Source organism: Octopus bimaculoides, chromosome 2 (genome assembly GCF_046866305.1).
Source record: "Octopus bimaculoides isolate indiv1 chromosome 2, ASM4686630v1, whole genome shotgun sequence".
NCBI classification, from domain to species: Eukaryota; Metazoa; Mollusca; class Cephalopoda; order Octopoda; family Octopodidae; genus Octopus; species Octopus bimaculoides.
This window is the reverse complement of record NC_142929.1, coordinates 100,997,971-101,011,506: the sequence shown is the minus strand read 5'-3', so window position 1 is coordinate 101,011,506 and position 13,536 is coordinate 100,997,971. Positions and strand designations below refer to the sequence as shown.

Genomic DNA, 13,536 nt, shown 5'->3' with positions numbered 1-13,536 from the left:
TTTTGAATTTATTTTCATCATCACCCTCATTTAATGTCCATTTTCCTTGGCAAAAAACAGGTTGGTAGGACAGTTTTTTGCTTTTCTATTTTCTTTTATATAAATAAGATGCTTAAAACATTTCAAAGAAGACTTAGAAGGGATTTTAATAAATAGTATTGCAAAAAATGTGGCAGGTGCCCTTTTATGATGTGACAGTCTTAATGAAAATACAAGTTTCAGGAATGTGGTTGTTCTTTTAGAACAAACTAGACTGCAGTAGATACCACGAGAGAAGTTCTATTGGCTTTTGGTGCAAAATGCATGCTTCTTTATATTTACTGCAGCATAGTTTATTCTAACAAACACCCACATTTAAGTAGGGATAAATATTCATCATCATCATCATCATCGTTTAACGTCCGCTTTCCATGCTAGCATGGGTTGGACGATTTGACTGAGGACTGGTGAAACCGGATGGCAACACCAGGCTCCAATCTAATTTGGCAGAGTTTCTACAGCTGGATGCCCTTCCTAACGCCAACCACTCAGAGAGTGTAGTGGGTGCTTTTACGTGTCACCCGCACGAAAACGGCCACGCTCGAAATGGTGTCTTTTATGTGCCACCCGCACAAGCCAGTCCAGGGGCACTGGCAACGATCTCACTCGAAAATCCTACGGGAGCCAGTCAGGCGGTACTGGCAACGGCCACGCTCAAAATGGTGCATTTCATGTGCCACCCGCACAAGAGCCAGTCCATTTATCCCTCGATATTCTGTTGCTAAAATATATGTTTTAAGTATGTTGGCAGAAAGTAGAAAAGTGAAGGGCAGCGGATTCGCGGTCATAAGATCGCGGTTTCGATTCCCAGACCGGGCGTTGTGAGTGTTTATTGAGCGAAAACACCTAAAGCTCCATGAGGCTCCAGCAGGGGATGGTGGCGAACCCTGCTGTACTCTTCTACCACAACTTTCTCTCACTCTTTCTTCCTGTTTCTGTTGTACCAGTATTTCAAAGGATCAGCCTTGTCACGCTGAATATCCCCGAGAACTACGTTAAGGGTACACGTGTCTGTGGAATGCTCAGCCACTTGCACGTTAATTTAACGAGCAGGCTGTTCCGTTGATCGGATCAACTGGAATCCTCGACATCGTAAGCGACGGAGTGCCAACAACAACAACAACAACCCTGGCCCCACATCAGCCATTATTCTCAGTCCTAACTCTTCAGCTCCCTGTAAGAAACTTGTCTAGATTTGCTCCTGCAGCTATCAACTTGCAGTTCAAGAAATCAGCGGAGTCATTCTCACCGGTCGCGTGGTGTGGGGATGTGAAGGCATGGGTACAGAGTCCTTTCCTCTAGAGTTTAAAAAAAAGAAATGATCACTCTTGATTGATGACCTACAATCCTTGATAGGCCATTGGGTCAGCATTGACGTCTTAGTCTCCATGATCAATATTCACTGTTACTATAAGTCGTAGGCGTAAATGAAATCACTTTCCGAACCTCTTCTTATTTATACACTGGTGGAATAGGCTCCTTGTATTCTAAAATCACACCAATATTAAAATGAAAAATATATGAAACAAACCAATAGAAAAGTGTCATAAAATCCGTTACAGTAATAGCTACACTCCTTTATCGTTCAAAGTCGTAAAAATATAACTTAATCAATTTAAATAAGGAAAGTAGAGGCCAAGTAAAAGTAGCATGAGAGTTACCTCCCTTGAATACACTAAGTTTCAGGCATTCCCGCTCTATGTTTTGAGTTCAAATCACGCCGATGTCAATTTTGCTTTTCATCCTTCCGAAATTGATAAAATAAACTGCACGTTAACTGCTAGGGTACATATTACCAACTGTCACTTTGCTTCAAATTTGAGGCCTTTGTATTCATGTAAGAAATCAACATTTTACATTCCTAAGTCTTTGCATTAGGCCGAAGTTCGCTTCGTTGCCAGATGTTACTGCATTTGTTTTCAGATTTGCTTTCGTTTTCCATAGAGCAACTTTACCAATCTTGTGTCACTTTATGAATTCTCTTCTTACTTTGCCTCTCCTTCAATACCTGACATGCAACAGTTTGCCCCAGTAACGGAAACCTTGTGGTGCGTCAGGGGTTCTGCTCTTTCCCGTTAGTAAAATCGATGATAAAAAAAAAAAGAAAAGAAAAGACTTTCAAATTTTTTCTACTTTTTGAATATTCTATATTTATTATTTACTGATGCAGGCCATCATTGGTTTTCTTGGATTCTATTGTTTTCCTTTAGTTGACGAGCTGACATATTACAATCCGGCCAATATTGTCTAGTAATAATCCTTTAAAAAGTTGTAATCGGCTTCGATTCTTACTTGAAGCCATTTTGCTTCAGATACACCATTAGTGCTCTTATGAATACCATGAAGGTCAAACCATAACATTACATCATCCTTTTCTACTCTAGGCCAGAAAGTTTTGGGGAGGGGACCAGTCGATTACATTGACCCCAGTCCGTAACTGTCACTTAATTTATCGACCCCTAAAGGATGAAAGCAAAGTCGACCTCGGCAGAATTTGAACTCAGAACGTAAAGACAGACGAAATACCGCTAAGCATTTCGTCTGGCCTGCTAACGTTTCTGCCAGCTCGCCGCCTTATATTAAACCATCATAACAGTGTAAAAACAGTGCTAAACAAACAAACAAAAAAATTCGTTGTTTGTTTTAAGGTCACTTCATTCGTTGCAAGATATGCAAAGTTACTACACTGGTTTCCATTTTTGCTTCCACTCCCCCATCTAAACTATGGAAAAATACTCTCGTGGAGTAGCTTCTCGTTATCCTTCCCACCTCATGCATACATCTGCTAAGGGTGTGATTATTCCTTTTCCAACAAGATGTCAACTTCTACATTTTGCATTGAACAACAACCAATCCTGCATCACTTTGGGGTGTTTTTGTTGACTGTTGTTTAGTAGCTACAGAAAACTTTGGTCGGGACTGAATTAGCCTAACTATAACAATGATCAATAAATCCAATACACCTTAATATACTGTTTTTAAAAGTACCGTAACTAAATACCGTAAGACATTTTGTTCGACGCTCTAGTGATTCTGTGTATGTTCCATGTTGTAGACACAGTTTTTCAACTAGGTAACTGAATTTTAGCATAAGCGGACATAGATATATTTTCAGGAGAATGTCACAGACAATAACACTTTTTCTGAAATTCCTTTCTTTTTAGTCTCAGATAGAAAACCATTAGAATAAACTTTGGGAAAAGTCAGACCAGAAAATTAATTTGTTTACAGCAATTGTGTAAATCAGTATAGTATTCAGTCAAGAAAAAACTAACAAGAAAAATTTTCAAAAAATAAAACTCTTTAGGTCTCTTCGGTTTCACACACCAGATCCTATTTTCTCCATCATCTTATCTGTATCTCTAGCGATGTCCACTCTGTTGCAAGCATTTGGAACACGTCTCTGGTTGGAGGATAACTTCACCTCCTTTCCTCATTATTGTCGCGGAGGCGTTGGAAAATGTGAAAGGACATGGTTACCGCCTTTTCCCTCTGACGAAGTGATACAAAAAAATCTAATGTATTATATAATATTCATGTAGCTAATCTTGAACTAACAGTTTTCCTCTTAGTAAAACTTTCTGAGTATTCTATGGATGATAGATATCAACATTGGTAGCAGCGAGAATTTTGTGAATTCGTTAGCTTGAAGTGCTGAGTCTTATTCTTGCATAAGAAGAATTAACAAAGACGTTTTTCATTTGGATATATGATTTTTAACATAGGTTACAAGGCCGCAGGTTTCTGGAAAGGTAGTTTGGATATGCACCACATCAAGGCAAAATGGATGCCGATGTGACTCAATTGAGAATATGAAAGAGTGTAAGTAATTAGCGCTAGTCATTCTGTCTATTGTCCGGCCGACATGATATAAACTATAAAATAAAACTAAAGACAAAACAAAAAAGTTAAGTGAAAAGTGTACATTTATTCTTAATTCCATTGAAAATTTTCCCATTTTTACGAAGCGAGGTGGAAAATATTAAGTTAGTGGAATGTTTCTTAAATATTACCACTGCATGAGATAATCCGTGGTCTGTAACGAGAAAGAAGAAATCGTCATTGTATAGATTGTATCAGATATTTAGTAGTCTCTATAAGAAAGAAGAAAACATAATACAGCCTGAGCCTTGCTAATCTCGCAAACTTTGATACCAAGCAGTTGCCTGAGTAGAATATTTTCTCAATCAGTGACGTTTAGGATGAAAAAATGGCAAAACAATGTATGTACTGATCTGTACTACAACACTATAGCTCTGCATATAAGTCTCTTGCATTGTACAACATTCAAGTTTAATCTATACCGACATCTTGCGTAACAGTAAAAATCACATGCTGTATTACTGCCACTTTCACCATCAGTTGGTTGTATAGAAGGCATATTTAAGGGCAAAATATCAGTAAAAATAAGCAATACCTGTACCTCTGTAGCAGCACCAACCAACGCAAGCCAGCTACAATGGATATAAATAGTATAGGACGTTACAGCTGACCAAGTGAGCATTATGCAAACTAAGAGTAGGGGGGATGTTAATCCTACATTTTTTCGGAACCCCCTCAATAGTTGTAGTTGGGTCCAGATATCACCTGAAAATCAAAATTTCCGGAAATTGAATGCAATAACCCCTGTACATACCCCTTGAAGGTTGATTTACTAATAAGTATATTGATATAAAATAAGCTTATTCCAACTAATAAAACTTTTGCAAGATGGCAGAAATCCAAGATGGCGACCAAAATTCGCTATTTTGATAGACTGATTTCATGGTATATCGGATAGGCAGCTTATTTTATGTCATTTCATATGTTTACGAAGTCTAGAAGTTCAAATCTTTTGTTTAAAATGTGTTACAGAATGTTATAAGCCAAACGCTCAATTTATCTGTTCCACCAGCTATCCTCATTAAAAAAAAAACCCAGTGTATACAATATGTCTCAGAAACAAGCGGAAGGAGCTTGATAACAGTGGGTAATAAACTGTTCAGAAGAAGTTGGAAGGCACATGATCAAACAGATTTCATCGATCTAGACACTTTACCTGCACCATGTAACATTCGAGAGTCTGGTAAAAGTATTGGTGTCCTGGCATTGGACGAGAAGCAGCAAGTAATATCCCGAAACACTATTTATAAAAAATGATTTTGTTATCTCGGACCAAACATCATACAATGTTGGGGTTGAAGAGATCGTAGCAGGAAATCTCGGCACATAACACATACCTGAACATTTGTTTTGCAATGTGCACCCTTCAATTATGTTCATTCGAATAATAACTAAACAGTGGCGTAACATCGAGAAAGCAATAATACGAGACAAAATTTATTCGAGTTTTCTTATAAATCCAACATCAAATTCATCCAGTGTCACTGAACAGGCTCTTGATTGCATAACGAGATTAGTCAATAACTTTGTACTACTTAGATGATGTGGCATCGTATTTGGCGAAATACGAGCATGTTACAAACCAACTGGCTTATATCGTACAATGTTTTATAGATCTGGAGTCTTGTCATACACAGGAGCGCTGATTGAACTGCACCTTGTTGAACTATTCCTTTTACTCACCACTTCAACAAGCACAACATGCTCAAAACTTGTACTTGCTTTCAAACAACTTTTTGATGACCTTTCCACAAAAGATCGAACCCGATTGCTAAATGCATATAATCTTGCACTCACTTTCGTATCTTCTAGCAGATTCCGAGAAACCAGATATGATGAAGATGTATGTTGTGCTGTTGAAGCTATTGCAACCGAGTTGAAGCCTGAGGTGTTAAAAGTACTGTTGAGGCTTCTTCCAAAGTTAGCGAATGGCTTCCAGAACCAGAAGGGTGCTCTATTTGGTTTTGGAAACATCATCAAAGAGTCACCCCATTCTCTGGCAAACATGGACTTAGGTAAACTAGAGAGAGCTCCCATTTACAATCTCGATTCAGAACGCAGTGTGGGATTCATCAACTATGAGTTGAGTCGTCTAGGTGACAAGCAACCCAAATTAGTATCTTCTAAAGTTAAATCTAAGTCGGCTGATCAGAGACTTTTAGGCAATATACCAAATTCACCAAACCGGAGAAGGTGGCGGGGCAAGTGTATGACATCATTAAAGAACGGGATAACCGTCAACAGCAGCTAATGGTGAAGGTACTGGAGAAGGAAATCGCCAAATATTGCAGTGGTTAGACGACGAACAGCCGACACGGATATTTTTAAAAATCATGGTGGACCGTTTACTAGCAGCACTGAGATAGATGTCTATCTCATGGCAGATATACCAGATAAAGAAAAGGTCGATAGGCTGTATTTATAAATCAGATATGTCAGAGACATTGCCCTTTCTGTGCTAAAAAGCCAGCTACATTTTCTGTCGTAAACAAAATTATCAAAAACTGTCAATGGAACGATATGCAATAAATGTGACAATTTACTTGGATAATGTGAGTTGCAAGGTAGATGTAAACCTTATTGGTTTCAATTATGCGCTGGATGACTTGGTGTGCGGTTCTGAAGCCTTAATGGTTGTAAAAATATTATCATATCATATGAATGTGGGGAATTTTTTTTTTTGTAAAATTAAATTACTTAATGATTGGTTATTAAACTGTTGATTCCACACCAAATTCGTGTTCTATGACCTCAAAAACATATATAAAGACATATCACATGATATTCTTATTTACAGTTACTGATTTCGTTAAAAAAAATTGTGTATTTTGGCCGCCAACTTGGATTTCCGTCTTGATGGAGAATCAAATCGCAAAATTGATACTATTTTTGGATTCAGCACATTAAAAAAATCCATGCTAAGTTAAAATACAAAATATTTATGTACACTATGGGATTTTAAATTGATTAAATTAGTTTTTACCCCTATTTTGGCGGGGTTTCCAACTTCAAGGGATATGTACAGGGGGTGGTGGTGCCAGAATCGAAATCACAAAATGAAAAAAATTAATATCATTGTTTTGTGACCCTAATCACAACTTTTCAGGAGGTTCTCCAAAAGGAAGCTCGAAAAATTTTAAATAACATCCCCCTACCAATAGCCATCAGGTGCAAAACACCTTTCTGAACCATTGAAATAGTGATGTTCACTAAGTAGCAAAATGGAGAATGTTATTTGTTTTAGTTCAGAATGAGAACAATTACTGAAATCCATATATCTATATATTTCCATATATGCTTTTGACGTAAAATCTATACCTGCATTTGAGTAAAATTTGAAATGTAGGTATAATGTGTGGCCTTTAAGATAGGAAGACAGAAATTGGTAAAATTAGCATTTTCCCCTTATATAAAAGTCGTGTCTTTGATGCAGTAGGAACTTTTAAGTAATAAAAAACGACACTTTAACGAGTCTTTTTATGAAGTGTATGTATATATAGATGCATATCTGGGTACACGACGTTGCAAAAAAACATGGACAAAATGATAAACAGAGCACAGAAAACACACAGGCCACATAGAGAACATTTCCTTCATCAGCTGCCACCATTCTAAAACTAAGCGTTTCGAAGATTTAAGGCAAGATGCATTGTTAGAATGGCTCTTCCCGCGGAGACAAATTAAATTTGTAACGCGAGGAATGTCGTGGCAGACAGAAAACAAGACAGGAAAAAGAAACAGTGAAAATAAACAAGAAAGGCTATAAGGCCAGACGTGAAAAAAATGTGTATACTGAACGCTGTGATGTGACGAACTGGAAGGAAGAGAGAAGAAGAAAGTTCGTGCGAGCTTGGCAATGGCCAAGATAGGAAAGGAAGAAGTAGCCGGACACGTGACTAGTGAGGGGTAAGGAGTAAGAGTGGTAGAGGGAGAAAAAAAGGGAAGTAGAATATAGGTGAGCAACGAGAGACAGGGAGGAAGAGAGAGATATATATATAATAGTGAAGGGGAGAGGCGAAGAACAACAGAAGGAAGAACGAGAGGGGGAGAAAGATACAATGTCATGTCATAGATAGATAGATAGATAGATAGATAGATAGATAGATAGATAAAACTTACTTGGAAGAGGATGCGTGGCGTTCAATCATATAACATTATATATATATATATATATATATATATTATATATATATATATATATATATATATATATATATATATATATATATATATATATATATATATATATATATATATATATGCATATATAGTTACGTACATCCACACGTATTTATATATGCATATGTGGGCACAGGACGTCCTGAAACGTGTACAACAAAAAAGTACGAAGCACGAGTACATGGAACATGAATTATTCTTTCGAACAACGAAAGATACAAATGGAAAACAAAACAAACAACATAAAGAACGACCCTTCATCAGTTGTTGGCTGTTTTTCTAGTCTTGTATTTCGATCACTTAACAACAATATACGCTTTCGATAGAACAGTTGCTCACGCAAAGCAAATTAAATAAAATATGGGATTCTGCGGAGGGTCAAAATAGGTAACACAAGCACAAACAGGACAGTGAAAACAAAAGGGCTGCTAAAGCCTAAACGAGGTTGTGGTGGCGAACGCGTAAATCAAGCTAGGACAGGCGACAAACAAGAACACGTCTTTCTTGTTCCAGCTGCAACGGAGAGAAAGAAACAAAGATGGATGGCCGATGGTCACGTGAGAGCCACGTGAGCAAGAGAGAGAGAATAACAAAGTAATAGGAAAGAATAGTGGGAGAAGAGGAGGTAAAAGATTAAGAGAGAGAAAAACGAAAGAGTAAAAGGATCGTATAGAATGCGGATCAGAATTATATCATATAATAATATAAATAATATATTTTATATATATATATATATATATATATATATATATATATATATATATATATATATATATATATATATATATATATACTGAGAGCTTTTAACCTAGTCTATAGCTCTTAAGCTACTGACCCCTTCTGTTGTTCTTCGCCTCTCCCCTTCACTACTATATCTCTCTCTCTTCCTCCCTATCTCTTGTTGTTCACCTATATCCTACTTCCTTCCCTTTTTTTTCTTCCTCTACCACTCTTTCTCCTTACCCCTCGCTAGTCACGTGTTCGGCTACTCCTTCTTTTCCTGTCTTGGCCATTGCCAAGGTCGCTCGAACTTTCTTCTCTCTTCCTTCCAGTTCGTCGCATCACAGCGTTCAGTATACACACATTTTTTTCACGTCTGGCCTTATAGCCTTTCTTGTTTATTTTCACTGTTTCGTTTTTCTGTCTTGTTTTCTGTTCGCCACTACATTCCTCCGCGCTACAAATTTAATTTGTCTCCGCGGGAAGAGCCATTCTAACAATGCATCCTGCCCTAACTCTTCGAAACGCTTAGTTTTAGAATGGTGGCAGCTGATGAAGGAAATGTTCTCTATGTGACCTGTGTGTTTTCTGTGCTCTGTTTATCATTTTGTCCACGTTTTTTTTGCAACGTCGTGTACCCAGATATGTATCTATATATACATGTAGATTTAGGTATATACATACATGTACGTATGTATGCATATACTCACATATTATATATATACACATACATAATACGTATTGCAATCCAGGAACAGGAAATATCAACGAAATACCTGACGTACAAAAGGGACAGAAATATAGGAAAAACAGTAAAATGTGACAACCGATTCAGACTGTGTGGAATTAACACCGAAGATATCACCCGCATCATAAGCAGCTGTCTGAAAGTGTCATCACGGTATTATCTGCCGAAGAGACATGATATTGTAGCTAGGACACTGTATAATAGGGTGGAATGAAAATAAAAAATTGTAAAAATGGAAAATGCCTGGAGGCTAAAATGTTGCTATATTTAGTTACTAGAAAAATGATAAATTTTCGCTTAGATCAATCAAAAGCATTTACTCCCCCAAGCCTCCTAAACTCTGAAAATTGATGATTTTTGTAATTTTTTTTACAATAGCGGACTTTAGGTGTTTGAAGGATCTAAGCAAAAATTTATCATTTTCCTAATAATAATATATTTTCACTCCATCCTAACACACATGTATGTGTGTGTGGGTATATAGATTGTGCAATCTAGGGCGGAGTGAAAATAAAAAAAATTGTGGAAATTGAAAATGCCTGAGGGCTAAAATGTTGCTATATATTATTACTAGAAACATGCTAAATTTTTGCTTAGATCAGTCAACCCTGCTTCAAAACTCCGCTATTGTAAAAAATTTACAAAAATACCCCATTTTTAGAGTTTAGGGGGCTTGAGGGAATAAATGCCCTTGATTGATCTAAGCGAAAATTTAACATTTTTCTAGTAATCAAATATAGCAACATTTTAGCTCTCAGGCATTTTCAATTTCCACGATTTTTTATTTTCACTCCACCCTACTGTATAGCGATATCCGTCGAAAGGATAACCTCGAGGACAAAGAAATAAGAACCCACAGTATGGTGGAAGCCATACCCACACATAATAAAAAGGAGTACTGGTGGAATGTTCCAGTGAATACCTCAATAAAATGTAAGCACAATAAACCTAATATAATAATTTGATTGGGGCACTAGGTTATGTAACACACTGCCTAAATACTAATCTTGAGAAATTAAGCTTTTCGAAACCAGAAAGGAGAAAGCTGATTCGAAGACTACAGATCCAAGCCATCAGTAGAACTATAAAAAATCAGTAAAACCTTCCAGAAGTTTATTATTTAAGAATACACTTGCACGTCTAGATATACAAGCATGTGCATGAGAAGACATACATAAAACAAAACATACAAATCTTCACGTATACATACATACATACATGCATTTGTTGAAATTCCAGTGTAGGAGCCTTGGATCTAGGTTAGAAACCGGCTCTTCCTTTATTGGCAAGAAATCTTGAAACAAAACTGAATAATGACGTACATATATAATACATACATGCATACATACATACATACATACATACGTACATAAAGAAAGACAGATAGACAGATAAATATACCCAAGCAAAAATACTGAAAGTATTGGATAATGAAATATTTCATAGTGCACGCTGACTTAATACAGACTGTGTGTTTATGTTACTCAACTCCATCACACACTACACTTCTAATGAATTAATTAATCAATTTCAATTATCAATCTTCACATTCTCACACTAGACATGCACCTACTCATTCGCATGCTTGCCGCATACATACAAACATATACAAATACAAAGAAACGCTCATAAATAGTACACATACATACATACATACATACACATAAGATCGAGGTTTCAATTCCTGGACAGGACGGTGCGTTGTGATTTTGAGCAAATCATTTCATCTTACGTTGCTCTACGATCAGTTTGACACCTGACGGGTTGTACACCGTGCACCTGTTCAGGCAATGCTGATTTGATGGTGGGAGCGAGCTAATGTACGGCACATACATTTGGTCAGTTTAAACAAATCATTTGTAGGAAATTACGGAACTACCTTTCTCGACTACGAGAGACCATGCATACATACATACATACATACATACATACATACATACATAGCCTCTACCTCTCTCTCTCTTCTCTCCCCACGTGACCGGCGTCCGGCTAAGCCTGATCTTTCTTTCTTGGCCGGCCGTTGTCCGTGCAACATCGATATTCCTCCCTGTGCCCTTGAAATCCTGTATCCCTGCCGTAAGGCTTTATTTCCACACACACCAGCTTAATTTAATTTGTCTTTAATCGAAAGACACCTGTTGTTATGTTCTGTTATTATTTTTATTGCATTTGTGTAACATTGTTCGTTTTTTCCTATCCTTGTTTTTGTATACATTCGCTGCTTTCTTCCAAGGAATCTAATGCTCTTAGCTTAGTTTTTCCTTGGGGCTGGCCAGATTGGAGCAATCTCGAGTATAATCAACCGAAATTGCAAAGATAATCTGCTACTCGACTGAGGAAAGAAAACTTCGAATGACCCGTTCTTGGTTTCTTTGTATCGTATATCTGGATGTTTTGTTGTTCCATTTTTGTATCACCTAATTGACCAGATGTTTTGCGTTCTTGTCCCATTTTGTATTTTTATACATACATACATACATACATACATACATACATACATACACGTATGTGATGTTGATAAGCCACAAAGATGGCGAAGCATCGAAGTCCATTGCTCCTTAATGGGATTTGGAGTGAATTGTCTAGCCTGTTTATGACCTTTAGGTGTTTCAACATTTGGCGCTTTAATGGCGTCTTTTCCACCGTGCCAGAGGCAGCCGACTGCAAACAAGCAAAGCACATACATTGAGTATGTGTGTTCGATAATTTTTGCAATTCTTGCGCAGCTTCTCATTCATATTTGTGTGTGTGTGTGTATGTGTGTGTGTGTGTGTGTGTGTGTGTGTATGTGTGTGTGTGTGTGTGTGTGTGTGTGTGTGTGTGTGAGTGTGTGCGTATACAATTTCACTTGAACTCAGACCCGTATGACTTAAAGTATCATGAATGCGTAGGAGTGCTGCTTTCTTTAGTTTGTTCACTGGTGTGTGTGTGTGGGTGTGTATACGAGAGAGAGAGAGAGAGAGAGAGAGAGAGAGAGAGAGAGAGAGAGAGAGAGAGAGAGAGAGAGAGAGAAAGGGAGAGAGAAAATTATATACATCGGCACACACGCGTACACACAGTCTCAGCGACAGTCACATGAAACAATACTTAGCGATTCGATAAAAATGCATTTTAAAAATAAGTACCAGGCAGAAATATGCAGCTGGGTAGATACCATCAATTGAAACGTTCAGTGTCATGTCCCGATATAACTGTAGTTGAGTGAGTGAAACCAGGTAAAGAATAAAAAGATTACACATAATAATGGCTTCAAATTTTGACACAAAGCCATCAGTTTTACGGGGAGGGTTTTAGTCGATTGTATCGAGCTCCACTACCTATTGTATCGTTCACGAAAGCATGAATGTCGACCTTGGCGGGTTTTGAGAGCAGAAAGTAAAGAGCCGGAATAGATGCTAATACTGTTAAGCATTTTGTCCGATCGGCTACTGATTATGCTTGCTCGCCACCAGATAAACATCAATAATAAGATTTCTATTATTGGCCAAGTTTTATTAAAACAGAGTATTGGCTGTAGTACATCTACAGGAATTGAGTTATATCTACGTACACTTCTAAACAAATATACGTAAGCAAACATAAACGTTGTCACATGTATTACTGGTTTCAAATTTTAGCACAAGGCCAGCAATTTCAAGGGTGAGGTTTAGTTGATCACATCAACCCCAGTGCTCAACTGGTATTTATTTTATCGAATCCGAAAGGATGAAAGGCAAAGTAGACTGTGGTGGAATTTGAACTCAGAACATAAAGACGGACAAAATGCCGCTAAGCATTTTTGTCCGACGCGGAAACGATTCTGTCAGATCGCCATATTAATTATAAACGTCAATATGAATAAGATTCCTATTATTGACTAGCACTAATTAAAAGAAAGCATTGGCAGTAGTACATCTACGAGAATAAAGTTGAGTTGTATTCGCGTACGCTTCTAAACAAATATGCGTAAGCAAACATAAACGTTGTTA

The 13,536-nt window shown here is 37.4% G+C and overlaps 1 protein-coding gene across 3 annotated transcripts in view; it reads right to left on the bottom strand.

Moving 5' to 3' along the window:
• Nucleotides 1-3,947: 3,947 nt before the first annotated feature.
• LOC106868822 (uncharacterized) overlaps nt 3,948-13,536 on the bottom strand; it is a 63,536-nt gene continuing 53,947 nt past the window's right edge. For all 3 annotated transcript variants that reach the window (XM_014914242.2, XM_014914243.2, XM_014914241.3), the window contains one exon: nt 3,948-4,075. In XM_014914242.2, the coding sequence (XP_014769728.1) occupies nt 4,049-4,075 (27 nt within the window). In that variant the 3' untranslated portion in view covers nt 3,948-4,048. The remainder of the gene's footprint in view (nt 4,076-13,536) is intronic.